General features: G+C 36.4%; 1 protein-coding gene across 9 annotated transcripts in view; it reads right to left on the bottom strand.

The window, feature by feature from the left end:
• The window catches only part of FOXP1 (forkhead box P1), a 557404-nt gene that overhangs the window by 47630 nt on the left and 483835 nt on the right, over nucleotides 1–25939 (bottom strand). For all 9 annotated transcript variants that reach the window (XM_063291586.1, XM_063291587.1, XM_063291582.1 and 6 more), the window contains one exon: nucleotides 4603–4707. In XM_063291586.1, the coding sequence (XP_063147656.1) occupies nucleotides 4603–4707 (105 nt within the window). The remainder of the gene's footprint in view (nucleotides 1–4602; nucleotides 4708–25939) is intronic.

A 25939-nucleotide genomic window follows, 5' to 3' on the forward strand; every position in this document is an offset into this window, starting at 1 on the left:
CTCAAAAGGCTCTTCAAGAAATAGGCTTGAATTTAAACTTCTGTGTCAGGGCATACACCAGCTCCCCTTTTTCACCCTCTGAATGAAATACATGCACACAATGCACACACACATGCTTGTGCAAAGAAAGCTAAGGTTAAAGAAGCAGTAAATCAAATACTTCTCCTTGGACTAAAAAAGTCCATTCTGACAGCTGATTTTCTTTCTTTGAAAGCATGCAGCACACGTAAAATAAATACTTGTACAGGTTGCAAAAAAAAAAAAAAGGCTTTAATATCCTGGACTGGCTGTGTGTGTGTGTGTGTGTTTTTAAAAAAAGATCCTGTTGGATTTATATTTGTTTAGTAAGAGATTTCCTGGATGGATAATATCCACACAAACAATTAGATATAGGGGGGAGAAAGCGGCACTTAGTTAAAATTTGAAGTATGAGTACCATTTTTATAAAGGGCTAGAGAGAAAACTGAGTTTCAAATTAAAAGCAAACAGACTGATTTTCAGAACAACAATGCCCATATTCATATTTCAGTTTTGCTGAAGTTTTTAATCACTGGACTCTCACTGTAATCCTTCGGTCTTGTTTCAAAATGCAAAAATTCTAAACCAAACAAACAAGCCTTATTCCTTACCATTATAACAATACATGGCTTAAGGAGTCATAGCCTTTTATGAAACTTGTTGCTAACACTAGTACCACTGAATGATCTCATCTTTCATTCTGGCGGGATTCCAACATACAATTTCATTAACCCAGGTACCGCAGGTGATAAAACTCATTTTTCCCTAAAGAGACAGCTAAAAAGTACAGTTATACATTTATGAAGTACCAGCAATCAAAATTATGGATTTTCTAAAAGGTTTTTAACTACTTTTATTGAAAGGAAAATTGCTGTCTCAGACTTCTTTGACACTATTACTAATAATAAATTTTACCATTTAGACACAGCAATAATACGGAGAGGGTGTCAATAAAAAATACGAAACAAAGATGATCATTGTCTCTTAAGTAATGCTTTCTGATCAGATACCGGAAATTAACCCTAGGAAACATAGACCAAACGTCTAAAATTCTCATTTCTTGCAAACAACAGGTTTAGTTCCCAGAGTATACATCATACAACAAAAGATTTATACATTTCATAGTTATTTGTTCATCTAGAAAACTGACCAGAAGAATTAGCACAATGACCACAAGCAAAACCTCATATTCTTTTATCTATTTCTATTTTAAAAAAATAGAACATATTATAAAGTTATCTGCAATAGCACCTCTAGGCCACTTCCCTCCAAACTTTTTTTCCCAATATTATAGAGATCACTAGAGGGCAGTGTGGTATTTAGACCATTCTGACCTTTCTAACTGATGCAACTATTAAAAAGGTCTTGAACTTTATACAATGTCAGCAAGGTTAATCAGGATGCTCTAAAATCTGTGACATTCAAAACTGAATTCCAACTTAACATGTTTCACAAACTAGGGAATAAAATGAACTAATTTTTTTGTTTTTCATTTCTTAGGGTATAATTACGCTGATCACATTTCATACTTATTTGTTTTCTGCCAGCATCAAGAGGGGATAAAGAACAAAAATCTCACCTTTAGCCGGTGGTCAGTTTACAAAATAAACTGGGAAGGACCATATGTATGAAATATACAGTCATATATATCTTTGAAAGCTTCCTTCTCTGCAACTTCTTCATCTAATGCTGAGTAATTTTTACCTGAAGATTGTTCAATTCATCTTAAAGATAACTTCAGTTTAAAACTTTCTGATCTGCAGATAGTAGCCTTTAATTAATTTGAAACAATTTCTGACTTCCAGCCTTCCTTTAAAATGTATTAGCATATAGCAGGTACCCTTATGAGTACTTTTTCTCTCTAAAACCACAAGCACAGTTTCTGGAATTTCATGTGGAAGTGCTTAAGGGGTTGAAAGTTAACACCTTTGTGAGCTGAGCAGCCTTGCAGTTGCTGCTAAACAAAAGCCTCTTTTAGAAGCTTTCCTGAAATGTTTTCTTAACATGTTCCAAGTAGTTTTAGGCAAGCAACTAAAGTAAACAAGATGTTACCATGATAAAAACACTTGTGAAAACATTGCAGTGTGTGCCTAAAATGTTTCTTTCACACAAGCATTCCTTAGTTTTACCAGCAAGCTTCCATCTATAATTGGCAAATGATTTGATTTTTAAATATATTCAATTATAACTGTTACTATTCCTACTAAACTTTGCAAAATTGCAAGTGCCAATACTATCAAGGTTATATGTTGGTTACAAAGATTATTTTCTCTTGCCAAACAGTGACATGGGTACATTTGTGTGTATATGTGTATGTAGTACTATCCTTCCAATAGGAGAATATGTGTAGCTCAGGGTTGAACTGTGGAGTCCTTGGGGCTCTCTGAGCTTGGTTTTTTTGCTTGTGGACATTACCCAACTAGGTAACATCTTCAGTGCAAGCAAACACCCAAGCTCAGAGAGCACCAAGGACTCTACTACTTTCCTTCTCCACCCATTTGGGATTTTTCAGCATCATTTCTGTGACACTTGGGAAATATGCCCATCCAGCCTATCCTGCCAACTAGGCAAAGCTTGCTCAAGAGAGTAGATGGCCTTGATATGTCAGTAGGCAGGACAAAAATCACAGCTGGAAAGAAGTGAAAGTATTCAAGACTCTAAAGTAAGTAGCTAATCTCAGTTCAATTCAGATCACCTTCTGTATCTTCTTTATTTAGAAAGCAAACATCAATGTCATTAAGATGGGAGGCCTCATGTGCATATATTTTTCTGCATTCTGGGAAGACGTATCAATAGCAACAAGCTCATGAATGAATTGATATACTGCCCAATCTTGTTTTCGTAAGGGGTCCTTCCCACCCTTACACATTTCTGATATGCTGAGGCCACAGCTCAATAACGATCACACTCAGTGGGAATTTTGAGAACTATCCCCATGTATCTGGGGAGTACCAGGTTAGAGAAGGCTGTTTTATGGTGATCTTCTCCACCAAACAAAATGGTGCTATGGAAACTTGACCATTCTTACATTCCAGCACTTTCCCCTTTCATTTTAGATTTCACACAAAATTATGGATCTTGCTAGCCACATTTGAGACTCCAGACATAAAACAGTATTAGAATCTCTGGCTAAGCACTCACTTTCAAAAATTCAATTTTTTTCCATTGTTTAGCAGCATCTTAACCATAATTAATGGTTTTGAGCCGAATTCCATCTATGAGTGGGAAATTAGCTCAAACCCTTAATTCAGTTTCAGACATTAACGTAACTGCAATTATGATGATGGTGATGCTTTTCTTATAAAAAGCCCACAGCAGTCTATAGAACATTGATAATAAAACCATACACAATTAAAAAAACAAGGATACAACATTTAACTATGACAAAAGCCCATTGATTCCAAAAACATTAACCAAGAAGATAACACATTTGTTTTGGTCCTGAACCAATATTGATTTGCAAATGCTTGGATGAGCCAACAGTGATAGAAATCCCTGGGTTTTAAGCAATTTAGAGCTGAATGCACTAGTATTAACATCTTCACTTGGGCTTTGTAGAGGTAACACCTTATGGATTGGTGTCACATGATCTCATTTACTTGACCAACGATTTCAGTTGAAATCTGTATCAGCTCCAGTTTCTGGACCATTCTCAATGGAAGCTTCAAAGAGAATGCACTGCATTAATTTAAATTGTGAAGTTATTAGATAATGAATCTCTGAAATTATGTTATCCCATTGATACTCCAAACAAAATTGGTATCTGTGCTTTAAGTAGTAAGTATGCCTTACTTACTGACCAAAACTGTGTACTTAGCCCCTCAAAGGAAAACTTCATCTAAAATAGGTTAATTCCCTTTTCTTGGGAGAGATGGGCAGTAACAGAAGTTTGAAAAATAAATAAAATAAATAAATAATTCCCTTATTTCCAGATCTGAGAATCACTCATTTCCTTAACTCTGAATTAACAGGATTTATTATTTCAGTTTATTGCCTTCAACCAATCCAATATTGCTTCTGGAACACTCTGGATAGAGGCCATTCTCAAAGCATATCAGGTGTACATGCATGCATCCAAGAAAATGTGATTCTGGGTTTAAAGGTTCCAATGAATTTCTGGACTTGGTATGTTTGTTTGCACTAAATCTAGGTATTTGCACTGTACATAAAACTCCATTGCTTAAGTTTCTATGTTAGATGTGAAATCTGGTAAAAATATAGAAAATTAAAGTGAGCAGAGCACTAAATCCCCAAATATTTCTGGATGAGATCTACGTATACAGTAATAAATGAATCTAACAGCTTCTGATTTTAAAATGTGATTTCAGTTAACTTTAAAGATCCTTTTGTACAACCTCCATACAATGGGACTCACATGCTGTATATATTTATAACAGGCACTTTTAAGGGGAATCCCCAGACAGAAGAAGGTGTATATTAGCCCATGCTACAGCCAGACCGTATTTAATAATATGGTCCAATATGCCAACATATGTAACACTGCAATACACACATGTACATCCACATGTACACATACTTGTCCAGACACATTTGCATGTACATATAGATAGATAGATTTCTTACTTTAGAAAAGACTGGAAATCTTCACATACTGCTTCGCAGCCTGGCCACTTGCATACTCCATGCCCATAGAGCGGATGGCTGTGAGAGGGCTCTTCATGGGATAAACTGAAAGAATAATTAAAGGGGGCAGGGGTGAGAGGAAACCATTATCATGTGAAACTTTGAATGAGTTTACTTTGGTGTTTGAAAGACCTATTTATCAGTTTAACACATTAATAAAACAAAATACTGAGGAATAAGCAAGTCATTTTGGATCACGCAGTACTGTTTTACAAAAGAACATTTCCAAACTTTTATTGTAGGAATTGTAGCAGACAGATTGTGCATATTACATTTATTAATCAGATGTCTTACAAAAAGTTGAAAAAACTCATATGAAATAATATACTCCAAATCATTGTTAGAATTATTAAAAATAATAGTATAAAAATCTCCTCTGCATTTTTCTTCATACTTACCAGCAAAACACCTAACTATCTTAACTATGCATTTACAGTATGGAACTCAATAACATTTCCATGGGTAATAAGAATCATTAATAGTAATGTTTTGGAACAACACTGTTATTTTCTGTAAATCAAAATAGAGTTTATTTTAAAAATTGTGGGGAGGGGGGGAATCTGTCAGAACACAGAAGGGTCAGGGAAATGAATCTGTTGCATTTACTACCATATTCTGAACTATCTTTATCCAACTGTGGTATGAGCAAAGAAATTACTTTTCTGACAATTCCCGTAATTTTAAATGACTTTTTGTATACAAAGAAGTGTTAATCTTTTGCCTCCATTCATCTTTTTTTTAACAGAGAGGTGTTCTTAATACCATTTATACTCATAGATAACTTGAGAATTTTAGGCTTCAAAATACACCACCAGAACTGGTTTGGCTTATCCGCGGATGGGCTTATCCGCGAGTATATATGGTAATACTTTTTAAACATACCTGTATATACTTGCGGATAAGCCAGTTGTGAAAATTAAAACATATGAAAATTTCGAGGGTTGGCTTATCTGCAGGTGGCACAGTTTTCATGGTAGTTTGGTTGAAAATTCCAGGGTTGGCTTATCTGCGGATGGGCTTATCCACGAGTATATATAGTATTAAACTGAAGCCTTTGCATAAGGTAAGCTTCAAAACGTATAGTCATATGAAATATTATGAGTGGAGTTTAGAGACACTATTTCTTTCACACAAAAATAAATAATGTTATAATCTAGTATGTTACTTAATAGCTTGGATAGAAAACCTTGATACTGATGTCGATATACATAGATAAATATAAATATATACATGTTTATGTATATGTGTATATGCATATGTATACATGTATATTTATTTATTTATTTATTTATTTACTGGACTGAAATCTCATGGAACTTTCCCTCTTCGTATGCCCACTCACAACAGTCCAATAAATATGAATTTTATCTATTTTATATTAATATTGCATATAAAAGATTTGCAAGCAACACTGGGCTGTGTATCAGGCAAAAGCATGAGATGCAGCATCTTGCTAATAGGTAGAGATGCTTCATGTGTCACTTTTTCAGATACAGAAGTTAATCTCTGTATTGGAAACTAAATTGCATAGTAGTGCAAGAATCATCCATTTCCAATTAAAACCATGGCTGCAATACAGTTGCTTCCTGAAAGTGAATGTCACTGCTGAAATGCCACACTGGCTGCATTAATTGGCACCCCAACACAAAAGTTGGAAGTGGGTTGCAAAGCACAGCTCCTCCGTCAAGCACAGTGGTCTGGTTTCCAACCCTATATTGGTCCTCTCTAGGCCAATGTCTGCACGGTACATGGTAACCCCTGAGGAAGGGGTTAACTGACACCCAGAATACTGGGTACTGAATTACACAACCAGAAGAAACAGATACAGGTAGTCCTCACTTACTGACTGAAATTGGGACTGGCAAACCCTGTCACTAAGTGGCACAGTCATGAAGTGAAATGTCATGTGACCATGCTGACTTATGACATCAATTCTGGCTGCAGTCATTAAGCAAATCACCATCGATCGTTAAGCATGACATCATGAGACCGCGACTTGTGACTTGCAGCTGGATTCCCCATTGACATTGTTAGTTGGAAGCTGGCTGTGAAGGTCACAAATGGCAATCACGAGACTGTGGGATGCTGTGACCATTGTAAATGCACGCCAGTTGCCAAACACTCGAATCACAACCACATGACTGCAGGGATGCTGCAACAGCCACAACTTTAAGGACTGGTCATAAGTCTCCTACTTCAGCCCAATCATAACTTCGAACAGTCGCTGAACGAGTGGGTTGGTAAGCAAGGATTAGCTGTACATATTTCAGTTTTGTTCCTGGTTCCTCTGTTCCATTACACAGCAAGTATTAACACAGGAATATTGCCTCTTACACTCCAATAATTAGCAATCTTATCTCTGAACTATCCCAGAAGTATATTTGCCTGCAACATTAGTTTAATATGGCTTCAATAACTATTCTATTTGTTATTACTCATTTGCCTCAAGTTACTGCTATGATTCATGCAAAGATGTGATAAACCTTATATTCAGATATTGGAACTATCAATTTATGATTATAATACTCCCTCAAATGGTCTCAGTTTTAATCCTGCACATAAAAATGTTCAGCAGCACAGAATCAAAATGTAAAACTCTGATTTATTAATATTGTTTATATTTATGTATTCACATTGCATCATCAACATGAATGCTTGTGGAAGCAGAAAAAAAAGTTCCCTATTCAAAAGGACTTCTAATCACTACTATATAAGCGGATATAGGGAGGGCATCAGATGAAAGGTTAAATATAGAAAAATATGCTACTATTATAGTTAACGTAATTAGAGTAAGCAATATGGTAATAGCAGGGACTAAGGGGCTTTTTTTGGTTTAATTATCAGTCCGTGTGCTAGAGTGCAAAGTACATCAGATCTGGACTAGAAAAAGCAAGACTTAAATCTCCATTCATCTGGTATTTGGGATGGTCAAAATAACTCAGTTGAATATTCTTGTGATGACTTAAAAAAAAAAGCAAATGGAGAAAAGGACAGCATACATACCCTGATCCTACTGGAAACCTGGAATACACACTAATGCCTACAGTGGAATATCTGTATTTTTATTGTTTTAACTATAGCAGTTGTTAGTAAACAGGATGCTTGGGATGGGATTCTGGAGCGTAATAGTAATAGATTGGCTCTGATGATTGTCTTGAGAGAGCACACAGTGTGAAATACATTTTTTAATAACCATCACTACAGAAATGGCTATTGGAAACAAAATAAAAGAGCATTATTGAATGAATGATCTCTGCCCTGTACAATTAACAGATAGGAATAAGAGGAAAAGTGTTAACAACAAGCGGTCTGTGTGGCACTTTTCACAGAATAAAGTTTTAATAAGCATAATATGAATTTAAATAATTCATAAAGTCCCATTTATGTAAATAAAAATGTCTTTCAAAAAACAATGTTGTTGGGGTAGGCTCAGGGAAATAAAATACAAGGAAGAAAGAAAAAGAGAAGTTTTCAATACATGTATCAACAATTCAGTTTTATACTAAAGGCAAATGATTCATTTAAGACAAGTTTCACTGGAGGGCTTTTATAACTGATGTTACCTCACAACCAGCATTTCTAAAAATTGAATGATTTAATTCAATTGGTTTTCTTGTATCAATTGATTGCTGTATTGAATTACCAGGCTCTTACGGTCAATAAAAAATTTGTAGCTGTGTTCAGATCTTGCAGATTTAACATTTTTCCATCACAACCAAGAAAACATAAGAACTATACTAGATACAGTGACTGTAAGGCCGACAACTTGTAAAGTGTATAACTTTGCTACAATATTTATTTCTTATTTGTTTTTAAAAAAGATGTCATTAATAAAGACTAAATTATGAAAAGAATCCTTGAAATCTATGTAAGTATTAACAGAATTCTGCACAAATCATGATCCTCACTTTCCAGTATAAAATGTATTAAATTTTGGAAAATCATGCATTTAGTCATTTATATTTCTTATATTTTTAATGACATTATCTAACTAAATTAAATTGGAATACCCAGCAGTCTGCTTCATGTCAAAACTTTCATTCAAAGAATAAGTAGTACGCACAAATAAAAAGAGCTGTATTTTAAGTCATACATTCAAAAATACATTTTTGTGGAAATCGTGATTTTTTTTTTCATTGATTGTTGTCAAACATTGATAATGTTACTTTTTTCCTGCCCTGACAATCTGTGTTGAAAATGAAAGTAAGATTCTGGTATATGAGACAGACAGACAGACAGACAGACAGGGAGACAGACAGAGACAGGCAAACAGAAGAAACTTGACAATAACTGGATGCCGTGTATACTCCCTTAAAGCTTCAGTTCTCAAACTGTAGACCACAGCATCCTGGGATGCTGCACTGAAGTCATAGGGGCACTGCAGGGTATTTTACTGCTTAATAAATGGAGCTGTTAGTGAGTTGCTGTGGTGCCCTATAGCGCCCCGATACACAGCTTGGGAACCATTAGCAGTTCTGTGAAAAAAATTACTGAAACAGTAAGGGTGCAGTGAACTGAGAAAGTTTGGAACCTCTGCCCCAGAGCATAAGGTTCTCCCAACTGAGCTTGACTTCCGGTGATAATATGGCTGGGCCAATGCAGATTGCTTGGCAGCAGTATGGAAGTGGTGTGCCACTGCCTTGTTCTGAGATTATTTTTTGACTACCCAGTCAAGCCTATGGCCCAGGGATTTCCTGGTGCTTTCCCAAACCAGTACTGAACATACCATTCTTGTTTTTCTGGATACCACCAAGCATGGCTAGGTACTGGCAACTTGCATTATGGTAAGTGGGAATAATTGACTCTGTGTTATATTGTGCCAAAGTTGCACAAAGATTTCTTTTCACTGTCTTTAAGGAATCATAATGGAAAGCAATTAGTATACTACGACTAATGTAGAAGACATAACTATTCAAGCACATACACAATGGCAAACAACACCTTACAGCACATATAATGTTATAACTTACACATTTTTCTACACTAAAATTGGATTATAAATACACTTCTGCTCTGAAGTGACAGGAAGGGATGGCATTATTAGGTACCATCTTTACTGTATGTCAATTATTTATAGAATATGTGTTCTTTTATAAAATATAAAAAGATGAATGTTCCTGGTTCAATAGGAAGTACAGAATTAGAACAGTAACTGTGAACTCTGTTCTTAAGGGATTTGTAGCAATACAAATGTTGTTTGTCTTAGTGTTTCTCTCCACTGTGGTGGAGCACACCTGTGGAGTCAGCTTGTCTTCCGCATTGTAGCTGCCTAGCTCAGACAGCGAAGCTATCAATGCCTGATGCTACAAGAGGTTTTTGTTTTTCAGTCAGTGTCATGGTTACTGTTCCAATGTTCCTGAAAAACATCGTAACGGATTCCCATGCCATGGGGCTGACACGAGTTGCTGTAAGGGAGCGGGCTGCTCCTGTTCCTTGTGCCACGAGTTGCTGTAAGGGAGCGGGCTGCTCCTGTTCCTTGTGCCAGGCTGCGATGCGAGGAGGGAAGAATGAGGAATGCATGTTTGGGTTATCTCGCCTGGTCAAGGATGTTTCCCGCAGACCGGCAGGAACCGTTAGGGGCACCTGGGGCATGGAATTGTACTGACTTTGGGGGGAGGGATTGGGAGTTGCTTGGGGATTTATTGGGAGACATCCCGCGCTTTTACTATTCTCAGCTTTGCTTGTGATCCTGCATACTATTCATTATTAAATCAGATATCCATGAAAGCCCTGTGTGAGTCTGATGGTGATTTTAGGCAATCACTACAGTCAGTTTGTTGCAGAGCCTGACATTCATTAGGGATGAGAGGGAGTGACTGGACCAAGGACACCCAGCTGGCTTCCATGCCTAAGGGAGGACCAGAACCTGGGTCTCCCCACTCCTAGTCTGACACCGTAACACAACACCATCCTTCATCTCTTGATTTGTATCAATACAAATATTATTTGAAAACAATAAGGGGTTCATTATACTTTTACACAAACCTTTACAATTCCAGCAGCACCTTTAGTTTTTACTATTTGTTTCACTAATACAATCCTATCTCTCCGATAAGATTGTCTTGGCACACTCCTGACTTGATTTAGAAACATAGAACTTTGTGATATTCTCTTATTGATTCAAACTAATCCCAATTTTTTTCAACATGAAAAGTAAGCTTACCACTGTAAACTCCTGCTAAAATAGTAGACGTGTCTAGACAACTTATTGGAATTTAGTCAGTTTATCAAGACACAAAGACTACAGTTACATTGCAGTTTCATTGCAGAAGTCCTCTTCTCCTTATACTGTGATGAGAAAATTATATCCTTAACATTTAAGCAAAGAATTTGATATTTCTAAACTGAAACATACTGAACCTAACCCATAGAATAGCAATTCTACATATACTTAGTATTCTGCTGGGTGACTTGACATTCTACTTAGATTACTAGAAATGAGTAATTGAACAAAATAGTTAGCGAATAAACATGTTTTTTCATCCATTTCTCTCTCCTGGTTCAGCCAGCATAGGTTTCATGACAGGTAGGGTAATCTATATTATTATTCCTACTCTACCTGAGCTAGTTGACTGATCACCCTGTAAGAGAAGTAAGTAATCACATAGGTCTTACTCACACTGTTCAGTTCCAAGCATGATCAAAGCACTGACAACACCAAGAAACTGAGAGATGGTTCTCTGTGTTCTGAAAGTTATGCTCTCCCAGAGCAAACAGATATGTATTTTGTAGGGATATATCTGGTTCCAGATTTCTTATTCTGGTTTTCTAGATTGAAATAACAGCAAGGGACATCTTTTACTGGGTTTGACTGAGTTAGCAGCCACATGGACATGGAGGGAATCCAACACGCTGGACAGCACCAGATTTGGGCATGCTAATTTAAGTGGACATGCAAACTATAATTATTTAATCAATTTATAAGCTGCTTCAATTGATGCAGCATCTTTAGGCAGCATACAACAACAAATTAATACAATTTAAAACACAACAGAGAGGGAAAATAGTAACAATACAAATATAAAGAATTCATGCTGGGGAAGCAACCAAACAACCATAAAACCTAAAACAGAGAAAGATGGTCTTATTAAGTATATTGGCCCTGACCCATGAAGGGCTTTATAGGTGGCAATCACCTTATGAATTTTCAAAGAGCAGCCATAACTGCCCCCTCCCCACCCTGCTCTTTTCTTTGGGTGACCACTATATTGTCGCGCATATCATTGATGAGGTCAGTGGTGTAAGTTGCTAGTTGCTTCACTATGGCTAAGATTTCATTGAGCCTAACACAGCGTACACAGTATAACAGTCTTCAGTGTGCACATGGAAACAGTAGTTTTTGAACAAAAGTCATAAAAGCCCACTAAAACTTGGATTCTGGTCTTATGCGTTTAAGAATAGAGAATGACTGAGAGTCAGTTGGACATGGCAGAAATACTCGTTTGGTTCATATTTAACAAATCTGCAATTTCTGAATAAATAAGACAATCAGACTACAGTTATTCTTCTATATTTACAATTCTCTGAACTTTGTAATGCAGTTTCAAAGAAAAAAATACTGAAATGTACACGGTCATAGGGAAAAACCATGTAAAAGATTATTAATGATGAACCACATGCAAAAAAAATCTGCATAATGAGCAAAATTTAGTAAAATACATTTGCAGAAGTACACCAAAATACATATTAATTTTGTAAGAGCTCTAAAAGAATACAGTGTGGTATCAAAATAATACAGAAAAAATAAAATAAGAGAAAAATAAAAATAACTAGGAGAAATAGAAAATGATAGATTTGCTCATAATGAGAATCAAATACATCAGTTATCATGTACAAGACACAAAATCAGGAGCAGAAATTATAGGCAGTAACAACAAAGAATCATCATCATCATCATCATCTTCATCATAGTAATAGTAATAATAACAACAGTGTTTCTCTATGCCACAGTTTTCATTTCAATAGAATTTCAACTCAATAAAGTTATATGGAATGTTCGTTTTTTCCATGTCTAAGGTGGAGATGTTTGACAACAAACCTATATTTGAATGTCCAAGATATTACTAGTGAATGATAGCATCAAAGAAAGACAATATATTTCAGAACAAATAAGAATTTGGCTATAAAATCAACAGATAGAATAGGATAAGAGAAACAAACAAACAAATGTTTCAAAAAGATCAAAGCAAGCACTGATACCAAGCAAAGCTGTCTGCAATTTTACATCCATGCTAGGATATGGCATTGAGTAAAGTTCAGCAACCTATAAATCTCAGCTTTCAATTGTATTTAAAAAGAGAAATATGCCCCTAGCCCTTATAGATGAAATATTGACATAAAAAAAATAGTCCATGCTGAGCTTTGGAGATCTTTTCCCACATTCGTTTTAGAATTATGACTTAAATATTATCAGCTTCCCCCTCATACTTTACTACTTAGGGTCCAGTTTTGTGACAACTTTCCTGACTAAGGAATTAGGAAAACCTGTGGATTTGCACAATTATGTGATCTTTGAGCTGGCTGAAAAAACATGGATTTCGGAAGTTTATTAAAATGACACAAAGTAATCTGGTAACTGCTATATTGCACATTTAAAAAAAAAGAAAAAAAAAGGTGTAACTCTGACAATGTGCAAAAATGTACAAGGCAGATTTTCACCTTCTTCCAGGGCCATCCCCAAGTTTTTCTTCCAAATTCATGCCTGGTCAACAGGCCAAAGGTTGTATGTACAGTATGTATGTATGTATGTATGTATGTATGTACATAATCAAAATAATGGAAGTTTTTGGCTCTTCTAAGGACAAGTTCTTACAGACTTATTTATCTCTTGAGAATAGCATGGGACATAAGAAACAAGTTACATCACTCTGACTCACATAATCTCAAAGCAAAATGTTTTTCAAGTATTTCAAACATGCAGCCCCCAATCATTAAGCACACAGTAATCAAGCACAGAAGATGCAACTCATATACGTATCTGCATTAGTCACCTTATCTGGATGAACAAATACAAGAAAACAAGTAACTGCCAAACAAAATCTCTAAGATTAATTCCAGTCTTCCTTCACAGCAAGCAGTGTCAACCAATAAAAAATGACACTGTCTGGGCCAACAATTAACAGGCAAACCACATGGGATGGGAGATCTATTGCATCTACTTTTGAAAACTATAAATACCATGGAACTCATCTGAAATGTGTGTGCTGGGGAGAGGAAGAGACCCTGCCCCTCAGTCCGGAAATCCCAATAAAATCCACCTACCGCAGCCTGTTATGCGGCATGACAAGTATATTCTGCTGAATTAAACAGAACCCTCTGTGTAGAGGAGTGGTTCTTAAGCTGTTTGACCCAAATACCCCTTTTCCTGGTCTCAAATAATGTCATTACAAAAAAAACACCAGACTCTGCTGTCTTACACACGTGTCTTGGCAGCGGCAGTCCCAGACTGGATCCTTGACTCACAAACAGTTACAAATTGCTCCATTACCCCCAGAATATGCTCAAAGGACCCCCTTGGGAGAAATTACCCCCAGTTTAAGAATCACTGGTATAGAGGGTGGATATTAGGGTCCAGAGGCTGCTACTCTTTACAGTTCAAGCACACATGAGAAAAATCGAACTACACTTGGATGTAAATTAGTCCTGTAAACAAAACAAAGTAGTTAGTACTCCAAAATGGCCCCTACTTTTTAAGAAAGGATTCCTCCCCCCCCAAGGTGTGCTTAAAACTTGCACAAAACTAATTTCTGTGCCGAATTCCAGCATTACTGTGTTTGAATTCCATGTAATTGTCTTGTTTTTTTTTTCCTTTTTTCTCCATTCACTTCAATTTTCATCAGTATCTAGATATCCAGAATAGATGTCATATTAGAAATACTTTAATGGGCAGATTTAAAGCTCTAGCATTTTTAATCACTTCACTGCTAATTAACAAGAACAATTTCTTTTGAGTGTCTCTTCATGTACTTGCATACTGTCATCACAGCCTCCCTATAGCTTCTATTTTCCTAGGCTCTAGATATTTAATTCCCTTTAATCTTAGCTCATAGTCTCTTCTCCTCAAACCCTTTTCATTCTAGCTGCTCACTTCAGTATTTGTAGTAGTATTTTTAAAATCCTTCATCCTAACTGGTGTTACTGGTGCTCTAGCTTTTATAATAGGAAAACATAAAAATAAACAAGGATCTGATTAACATCTGTATATCACATACTTAAAAGAAATAGCATAGCTGTATAATTTCACATCCTCCCTCATCATCCAATTGCATTTTCTAAGCTGATGTTTCATTTTATACATGGGCTTGATTTTCAGCTTATCAGAATTACACTCTACTTATCTTTGTTAAATTTATTCCTCTCTGCATAGTTCTCTACTTAATGCATAAGAAATTGGATTGACTTGGTATCCTAGGATCACTTTATTCTAATTAAACAAACATTTTGCTTATTTTTCTCACTGATTCTCATTTATACTTGTATATATAATTATATAGACGGAGGAGGAGGAAGAGGATAGATGCATCCATATGAGTTCGGTTTCTTCCAATTGGTTTTTCTGTACTAGAACAGGCTATGGAAATCAGGAGATGAGTTGATGTGGCTAGCTGTAATTCATAAAATAAAACCTTTTAGAGAACTGATTCATATTGACTGTGCATACCTTAGTCCTGGAGTCAGGGACAGATATGATATGTCCATACTTCAAAATTATTAGGAAAAGAGTTTTAGACCTCATATAAGTGCAGCAGCTCTCTCATTAAGCTGCTTCTCTTTTTTTAGACTCCCTACTTTAAAAGGGTTGAGTCACTGGAGTTAATACTAAGTGTTGCTTTAATGAGTAGCAGCTATCTTGTCCTTGCTATGCTATGTCCTTGTAGGGTCTGAAACAATTCTTCCAAATACTTTTCAATGCAAGCCCTATTGTATATTCTCTTAATGAAGTACCTACCCCAGGGCAGACCTGTTGGAGTGTCCATACTCATGGTATCTGTTCATACCCTACATGTTCATGCCCTTTTGCTGCCTCATTAATGCCTCCTTAACTCAAACAAGTACTGTCCTGAATCAATCTCTAACCTTCCATAGTTAGTTCAGGACACTGACACACACTTAGCTTCTAGCATATATATGAATAAGATGCTTGTGTTAACATCATAATGCCTCTCTGAAGGAGAGAAGGACCAATCTTGTTTGAAGAAACTAATCAGTGGTTTTTCATGCAAAATATGAAGAATTCATTATTACCTTTAAAGATACATAAGATTTGCACCCAGACTACATGAACAAATACTTTTTTTTTAATATTTCCACCATTCATTAAGATTGTATATGAAAGTTTACTTACAATTGCTACAGATTCATCTTGCAGTGATTCAGGATTAAGACAGAGAATGCCGCCGTTTGCTTTGAGAGCTACCTTTGAAAGTAGCTTTTAAATTATTTATTTTTATTGCTTTTAACTGCTGAATTTTAATACTTATTCTATTCATTTATGCCCCAACACTTCTATGCTCTCTGTTCTCACAAATCTAGGCATGTTTATCTGTATATATTGCAAACCGCAGAGAAACTTGGTATTTGCCAGTATAATATGCTAAGCAAAAAAAGAAGGGAGGAAGGAGATCTGGTTATGATTTAACATGAGTCTTAAAAACAGTGTATTTCTCACTTTAAGTAAATGAGAACTCTCCTTTAATTATTGTTATTCATATACCTCAACTAAACTGCCACTTCTATCTGTTATATAAATGCATTCAGGGAAAACTTCCCAACTTCTGCATATGTACCAGACAGAGTCCACTAAATATACCACTGTATAATATCTGTATTATGAGATGGGAATCATGCAACAGTTCCAGGTCATGTTGCAAAAAGGTGGAAGTTCTGCAACAACAATGCTGGGTAGATTACAGCTACAGCTACAGCTAAATTGGATTGTTCTACTTGGAGAAGACCTAGCATTTTCTCACAATAATGATGTTTATAGTAACCATAACTTTTCTCATATTGCACTCCTGCCATTAGTACAACACCAAGAGAGTAAGGAGAAAATGCACAGCAGTTCCATTCAAGCAGGTATGTGACAGGTTTCCTTCATTTCTGCATTATAAAAAGCAATAATATTCCATAGGGCACAAGACTTTCTGTTTCATCAGGAAAACCAGCTGAAGCACACAGGTACTGTAAATATCATATGCTATTGCAGGTGCTATACTTTCTATTTGTTTGTGTTTATCTCAACAACATAACAAATAATCAGACAAACAGAGAAAACATTTGGCATGATAATGGTAATGTGGGATACAGGGGAAACATCTAATTTTGCTGGTTTGTAAATTTTTTAAATCTCGTGAATCATCTTCTTCAATTAAAAAAAACAACACCTTTCCTTAAGTGTTTCTTCTATTCCACTTGGATCTATGCTGAATCACACCAAGGATTTAATCACCGGAGATAAGCTATAACTTAGGGATACCAGAATTGGATCCTAGGTTGAATTTAGGAAGGAAAAGCCAAACAAAATATAAAAACAAAGGCACACTTTATCCTTCCAAATTGTCAGACTGAAAGCTTCTTTTGGAATTGCCAGAGATTTAAAATGAAAATATTTTTTGCAGAAGCATAATTGGGATGATGTAGACTTTTCAAGCATAGTACCTTCCATGGTGAATGTAGTTTTGACTCCCTGGTAAGAGTACCAGACAGCTTAGACTTTCTCATTGTGTTTATTTTTATATGACATTCAAGAGGCACACCATGTAAAATACAAACTTCAGACATACAGAAAAGTATTACTATAAGCTTCTGGGTATGTCAAGAGTTCAAACTGAGTTAATTCACAGCCTATGAGACAAATTAGATATGATATTTTGGAGGTAGGTAGATGTCATTCCATGGGACAAAAACTCTACCTTTAATGTAAGGGGTATGCATATCTAAGGTAAACTTACAAAATTCAGGCACTTCACCTCAGACAGCATCCTACCAGAACTGAAGCTATGGCAGGAACAGTTAGGTCCCTTTATTAGCAAATAACATTTGATGTTAAGAATAGACGTCTTCTCCTGCTTTGGTGCAGAAACATTAATATCTGGGAGTTGCTCCTGTCACGTCTACGTTTGGGCCCAAATAGATAGAAACTAATTGCCAGATAAGCATGACTTGATGCATTAAAGGTATGAACTGCTATGGCTGTGTAGAGAACTACCACCACCTATCAGGAAATCCTTAAAGCAGCTGGGTCTTTCTTAGCCTCATGAGGCTGTCAGCAGGAGTAGATGCATGATTTGAGGAAAAGGTGCAGTAAAGGGTTCTCAACAAGCCTTAAGTGTGTCCATGCACACAGCAAATCACTGCACAGTCTTATTGAGTATTAGGAACTGGGACATTCATACACAGGCAAAAGTAAAAGAAAACTAGGATGATCCAGGAATTAATAGATGTAGGAATCACACAGACAACTCGGTTTTCCCAATAAGACATAACACATAACGCATGTTGCTGAGAGGTAAAATTTGCTTTTTACACTGCATTGACCGCAAGACCCACAGGCACAGCTACAATATCTTTCTGTGAATGGGACAGACTGCCAGATGGACACAGACACTGAACAAGCTGTACAAGTGCCTGGGGGACTGTCTTATATTAATACCACCTGTGTTGGGGAAAGATTGTGCTCTGGATTTGAAATGGCATTTAAAGAGCCATCAGAATGTTATCTTTCAAAATGCATGTGAACAGACACACTGCAAATTGAATTAAAAGGAATGTTGCAGCAAGAACCTTTATTCCTTAGGCATTTTCTCAAGGAAGGATATTCTCTGCTTTGTTTATACCAGCCTGGAAAGTCAACATTACTAGGTATAAGCAAGACTTATTTTTTGTGGTCTTGTTCTTACTGCTCTAATAAGAATATAATGTTGTGTCGTAGAATTTGCTTTTCTTCTTCCAGATGTTTTTGTATAAAGCAATTTTTCCTGGTATAAAATATGGCTACACAGACGGACCTTTCAATTTCTACTGACAGCAAACAGTTACCAGCATTGGTTTTGTTTCATAGGATTTCCTATCTATGTCAAGCCATTACTGACACATTCACGCTGCATGATTAATCAGAGACTTAATTTCACGTAAAGGAGGCATGTAGAGTGGTGGGGCAACTGTTTGATTTTGAAACAGTGCAACTTGGTACAACTTTTTTGCTATTGCATACAAAGCCAAAAGGAAAAGTGTTAGTTTCTCACAATACCAGAAAGTAACTAAATTAGACTTTAGGAATCAAAGAAGTCCATGAAAGGATATAGAGAGTAAACTGAATGACAGAAATGTTTTGAGATTAAGATTACAAATTAATCTTAAATAAATGGACCATCTTTAGTTTGCTTAAAGCATGTTTGTTTTTAATGTCATTAATTTATAGATCTATGTCTATCCATTCATAGAGTTCAAGGGGGCTTACAAGTAATGGGGATGGGGATGGTGGAAGCTGTAGGGTAGCACATCTGGGAGGCACCAAACTGGAGAAGGTTTCAGTCCCACTCCTTTAAGAATCAATGGGAATTTTACTGTTAATTTCAACAGAAACAGAAATATATAACTGTCATCATGTTGAACAGTTCATCTTTAGAAGAATAAATTATATCTACAAAATTTATTTAAACTATTTCCCATTTTCCTAACATTTGTATTTGTATTTTAAGTTTTTTTTTTTAATCTGTTCAACCATGTCTGATTTTCGGAGACTGCCTGGACAAGTCCCTGCAGTTTTCTTGACAAGGTTTTTCAGAAGCGGTTTGCCAATGCCTCCTTCCCAGGCCTGAGACAGAGTGACTAGCCCAGCTGGCTTTGTGCCTAAGGCGGCACTAGAACTCACGGTCTCCCAGTTTCTAGCCTGGTGCCTTAACCACTACACCAGACTGGCTCTCATATTGTAAGTATTACCTATCCTCAACACAGATTTGAAGTTTTATCCATCTTTTTTTACTTGCTCTTTCTGGACATTTGTGACAAATAGTGAAAAAGAAATTCAGCTGCATACAAATCAATAAAAAATAACACTTCAACATTCCACTGATTTTATCTAGAGAGCTGAGCTTCTGCTTAAACAGCTCCAGTTGAATTGGTGAATTGTGCCCACAAAATTTATTATTTCATGGATGGGGTGGCAAAATATTTCATTCAACTCCAGGCTGTTAGATAGCAATGCTTGTTTACAGCTTTGGCTTAGAACTGTATCAGATTTATGTATACATATTAGCAGTAAGTCATCAGCAACTGGTATGTAAAAACTCAAGTTATATTAGAGCCACATGTAACCATCTTGGTGGCAAGAAAAGGGTGGCAATATACAAAGCACTGAGATATCTGTCAGCCAGATGGAAGTATAAAACAATACATATGCTAAAATTTGGAAAAATTCTGTTCAGTGTCTGCCAAGACTAACCCAATCTATTTAAAGTGCCTTTGGATACAGTGCCTACAAAATGGTATAATTGATCATTATTATATTTGACCAGAAACCAATGAAGCATGCCAATTCAACATTTCTATAATGTCAGGTCAGATTCCAGATGACTACTGAGTGACAAATCTCACCCTCTCATCCAAAGAACAGCCATGTGATGTAGTAAGTAATTGCGTATAGCTCACTTAACATTACTTTAAGTTGAAAGATGGGAGAAAGAGAGACAGGGAAAGAAAAAAGGAGATATATGAAGAGGAACAATTTTGTAGGAATTATCATTAGAAAACCAACTGTGATTTAAAGTCTTTAACATGGACTGATAAGAAGTAAGAGTAGGTACATCTAATTCCTTGAAGGTCTTCAAAGATATGATTGCCATATAAAATGTTAATGCCTGGAAGAAAGCCAGGTGTAGGACTTAGCTGGTCAAAATTACAAGTAAGATTAAAAAAAAATCTACATTTTGAAAAAAACAGCAAAAGACAATTTAATCATTTTAAAGGAGGCAGATGTCCAGTTCCTAAGGATAAAAAACCTCGAAATGAATAGAACTAATTTCTTTATTAATGTGAATGAATGTGACATTTATTACACCATGACAATGTCTAGAAGACACTTTTGCACAATAAAAGCTGGATTCACAGATCTAAACTTGTGACAGAAAATGGCTGCCAGTATTAGTGACTATTATTTTACTGCAATTTTAAAAGACCAATGGAAAAGAGACTTCTTGGCCCAGCCCTGTGTTTATGTTTCAAAAAAAAGAAGAAAAAAAAGAAAAGAAAACCTTATTAAATGCTCTTTACTCAGTCATGATTTCTAAGGCGTATATAAGTTGCAATTTTTCTTTGGTGATGTTTCAAGAGGTATCTCTATATGTTATGTTAAAAAGTAATGTGATTTACATCTAATAATTGAATAACTTCTGATAATGCTACCATTTTCATATAACTTGCATCCTGTTGGGCAGATGGGTGAGGAAAGTGTACTGATTTTCCTCAGTGTAGAAACTAGAAAATTATAGTTCCTCAACTTTGTCTTTATGCAGGAGAAGAAAGAGAACGATCTCTGCCTCCTTTTGCCTAGAAAACTGTACCTTTTATTGCATGGACAAAGGCATTCCATACAGGTCAAGGTACAGAGTCATTAGTCATTGCCTAGTCATGCACGCAGCACAGCTTCAAAAGGGAGCAGTGTTGAACTAAGAAAGGGCCTGCGCCAGATACAAGAAGCTCGTGCAGACTGTATCTAACCCATGGACATAGGTTCCTTACTCCGACTTACTCAGATTTCTTTTAAAAGATGAAAGAACGTAGATAACTTTTCTAATCCATTTGAGATCTTTGAAGCTGTCTCTTCCCTTCTGTCCTAACTGTCAGGAAACACGCTGAGACAAGGAACTGGTCTCTAATGTTTTATTGCTTGTACATAACAGGAATCCTAACAAACTGAAGAAGCGTGGGAAAAACCCAGACATATAAACCCCAAAGGTTAAGGCGGTCCCGATCTGTGTCTCTTTGAATGGCTACCTAATTCCTCAGTGCTACGCATGCGCTTAACAGTCTGGATGCGAGCCCCCTGCTCGCCATCCTTACTCATGACACCTTCCTTGGGGAATGTCTCCACTACATCATAGTAGATGAAAAAGACATACAAGGAGGAAAGGTCAAGATTGGAAGGCAATGTATTCCTATAATACACTAGTGTGTGTCCTTTCCTATTATTTCCAGATTTCATCTCTTGGTCCTCCAATTAATTACCTAGGAGAAAATGTCCTGAAAGAGCAAAACTGGGATCTAGAAGGAGAAACCTAGTGATCTAGAAGGGGAAGAGCCTCTACCCTTAAAATTCAACTATGCAGGGCATACTGTGGCAAGAACTGGTGAGTGATAACTCCCCCACCCCCAAGTATTTATGAGAGAGCTTGCTGAGGCCTAAATTAACTGACCTTGGTTTTCTCCTACTGTTGAGGATCCTGTTTTGAATTACTGCATATGAGAAAGAACACTCTGAAGGCCTGGTGGCTATGTCCCCATCATCTAAAAACATAATCAATGGCGTGCTAAGGTCTATAATCACTAGATGGTTGGGAAAATTGGGAATACAGGCAGCGTCTTATGGCAGAATTGCTTGGAACAGATGTACTGCAATGCACATATGACCCCTATATTTCCTTTGTTTATTTTGTGGTTACTACATTTACATAATACACAAGTACAGATAGAATAAACTCTTTAAGATGGTCACCAAACAGCCCAACATACTTTAAAATCAATAGCTGGATCCAAGTGCTTTGGTCTGCTTGTCTATACCTTTGAAACAAATAACAGCTTGTCTTCTGAACAGTTTCATGTTAAACATTTTGTATAGAAATTAAAGACCATTTTCAAATGTTGCAGAGATTATGACTTTTGCAAGTGACCCCCATATATAAACTGATGGGGAAAGTGTAAATTAGTCATTTGATTGTACAACAGTAATGAGTTCCAAGAAAACTTTAACACTGCTTCAGTGGCAATTATAACATTTATTTATCTATTTATTTATTTATCAAATTTTTCACTGCCCCTCTTCCAAAAGGGACTCTGGGCGGTTTACAGTAAAACATAAATAAGAGAAATATAAAACTATAAAATGCTATAATACATAATAAAATAAATATAGTAAGAGCCCGATGGCTAAAAGTTCTCTGTGATTTGCAAGCAGAGCAGAGTCCTTCTAAGAGACTAGCCATACCCAGGAATGACTATTCTCCTACATGGACTCTCTCTACTACATCTGATTGTTTTGTCCAAACCACTGTAAATAAAGGCACAATCAGTAAACCAGAGGGTGACCTATTCAGGTGACTGAAGACACATTACAACCAGACAACAGTAAGGACATCTCACCGCATCGTTTTTTGGGAATGTTCATTAAACATATGACTCTGTAAGCTATTCCCTGGAAAATATTATCACTTAAGGGCTATTGAATCCTTGTTACTGGAATACTTCTTAACAGTCTATTTCAAGCTTTCTTATCAGTATCAACACAGTTGGCTCAAAGGAACTTATCATGTTTAATTCCATCTTTGTGGTCTGGGAGAAGACCCTTCTTTTTTAACTAAGCTGTTAGGAGAAGTTTTACATGCCTATTTTAGTGTTGAAAATATAGCTGTGAGCTTAAAGAAGAGTCCTGCTACATTAAGCCATATGTCCTGCATCTAGTCCAGCAAACTATTGTAGTGTTGAGCTGAACATTTGCTACCCTTTAATTCATAAACGAAGTGACAAATCAAAACGGAAGAAATGAGAATTCCATTCAAATTCTCAGTGGAAGAGGACAGCAGCCTCACTTGTTTGTTATCCTTTTTCTTTAACTTTAAAAATATTGTACTTTCCCCCTTCTCTTTAATTTTAAAAAAGTATTTGCAAATTCTTTTCTCATGTTTGCAACTGATTTCAGCTGTCAACCCAGTAGAGATCAGTTGACCAAGCAACATTGTGTAATCACCTGATCAATGATAGGAGGTCACCTCCCTTCCCAGAACTGGAGGAGAGCACCGTACATCTGTAAATGAGAACAAACATGGACAAGGAAAGGAAAATAAAAAAAAAAAGGTGGGGGGAGAAGGGAAGATAAACATAAAGCCCCCCTTGGTCCTCTCCTGGAAGAAAAGGCAACGTCTCCTGCCTTCCCTTGAGAATGTTTAAAGAAAGGCCTTTGTCCCTTGTGAAAGAGAAAGAAAAACAACAGGTCTTTTTTGCAGGAAGTAAAACATTTCTCAAATGCAATTTGGCATTCTTTTTCAGATCTTGTCAGATGCTTCTTGTTCCTCATAACAAGAGTATGTGGCCCACTGTTATTCTTCAGCATACAGTATACCATGACATATCCATTAGCTACCTCTCACATGTGTTCTCTCCTTCAACTGCTATTCCATTTGATTTGAGAAAGGTTTGAAAGGATTTATAGGAAGCCATTTCAGCTGTGGGCCATACTATTTCTAAAAGTAATCATCCAACTTTGCTTCTTAGTGAACTTTTGGAAAATCAGGTAAGTAGACACTAACATTTCTCCAAGTATAATAGACTTCTCTGATTATCAGTGTTTTTCTTGAACTACTTATCACTTCAAAAAAAAGATCTTATACTCCCCTTCAAATACAAATACTGTATATGAATAGCAAAATAGTATCTAAATATTTTAATAACAAAATTGCAAATAAGACAAAGGGTCCCAAAGCTCCAAAATATACAAGGAAATAAGCATGACTTCTCCCTCCTACAAAAGGAAAGAGAAAGAATGAACCAAACTGATCTCAAGGAAAAAAGTTCTTCCTAAGTTTATAAGGTATCATTGCTTCATATGAGTCTTTGGAGAATAGAATATATCTTAACAACAATAGCTCAGGTGTGTTGGTATTATTTTTTCTGCTTAGAAACTTAGCTGCAAAGAAACATTAGGTATCCATGGTAACAAATTGTTTTCTTAAGTGTCCGCAGGGTGAACAGGTCAGGCCTAATTGTTCCCAGGTTGGGGTGTGGAAAAGGATGACCAAATAAGTAAAAGCTGCTGCATGCTTGGGGGAACTTGCCTGGATTTGCCACCAGAAGTTTCAGTTTCTGTTTAGCAGAGCTCAGCAGCCTCTCTTTCCACTCAGCACACTTGGGTGTGTGTGTGTTTGCAAATATGCTTTTTTGTATTTAAGAAGCTTTTGAGCCCATCCAGGCTCTGGATGAGAAAACTGTTTATGTTCTATGCTTTGTTTGAATACAATTATTTTCACTGAAATGCCTGGTATCTTCTTTCTGATCTCTTGGGCCAAACGCTTTCCAGCATTAAGGAATGCAGCATTGGCATAAGTGTTGCTAGGGCTGGTAACCTATTCTACACCTTCTGTCTCTTATTAAGAAGTATTTTGGAAAAGCCTTGATTGACCAAAGCCAGGATGGACATTTATGAGACTATTTGTTAATGACTGCAGGATACAGAAGACTGCAACTTGGAAATGTTAGAGGAGTAAATGGCTCAGAGTATGCATTAACTATTGAAAGGAAAGAAAAATAGTTATGTGTCTGTGAAACTAAGAGAAAGGGAAGGATGAATAAAGATCTGATCCTGAGGACTGGAATTGATGAATATATACACAAAGTGAAGTTGTAGGTTTAATTAATGGTAAAGGGCTAACATGTATGTCAGAAAGCATGAATTGATGCCATCTAGGTCAAGGATGTATATGAGTGTAGGAATCCATAGCATGGTGATAGCTGTATGTCATGCTCCAGTGAATGGTAATACTGGAAGAACCAGGGGTAAAACAAATTCTGTCAGGTGACATGAATGAATCAATAGGAATAAAGTGAGAGAATATAGAAAAGTGGTCATGTGAGGACCCAAGAATGAATGAAAATAGTGATTGGTGAGCATCTGCTTAGTAAAAGGTCTATTTCATGTGTACACATACAAGGCTGATGAGAAGTTCTGACTGGGGGCAGACCACTATTTGATAATGTTAAGAATGGATGTTGGGAGAAAACACATGGAATAAAGTACTGTAAGTGAAAGAAACAAAAGAATGAAAATAGAATGAATGGAAAGTGGATATAAGAATTTTTAAGATGTGCAAATGCAGATAAAAAGGTAGGGTTAGTATGTGGTCTATAGTGAGGAATGAATGTTTGTCAAAAGAAGAAAAAAGGACCACGTGTGTGCTTCTGCCCACTCTGTTACTGGAGTGAAAGCTGAGATATCAAAAGAAACATAACAGTAACCTAAATGCAGTAAGAATGGGTTACTTAAGACATCCATGTGGTAAAACAAGAAGAGATA

This window comes from Candoia aspera, chromosome 2 (genome assembly GCF_035149785.1).
Source record: "Candoia aspera isolate rCanAsp1 chromosome 2, rCanAsp1.hap2, whole genome shotgun sequence".
Classification (NCBI taxonomy): Eukaryota; Metazoa; Chordata; class Lepidosauria; order Squamata; family Boidae; genus Candoia; species Candoia aspera.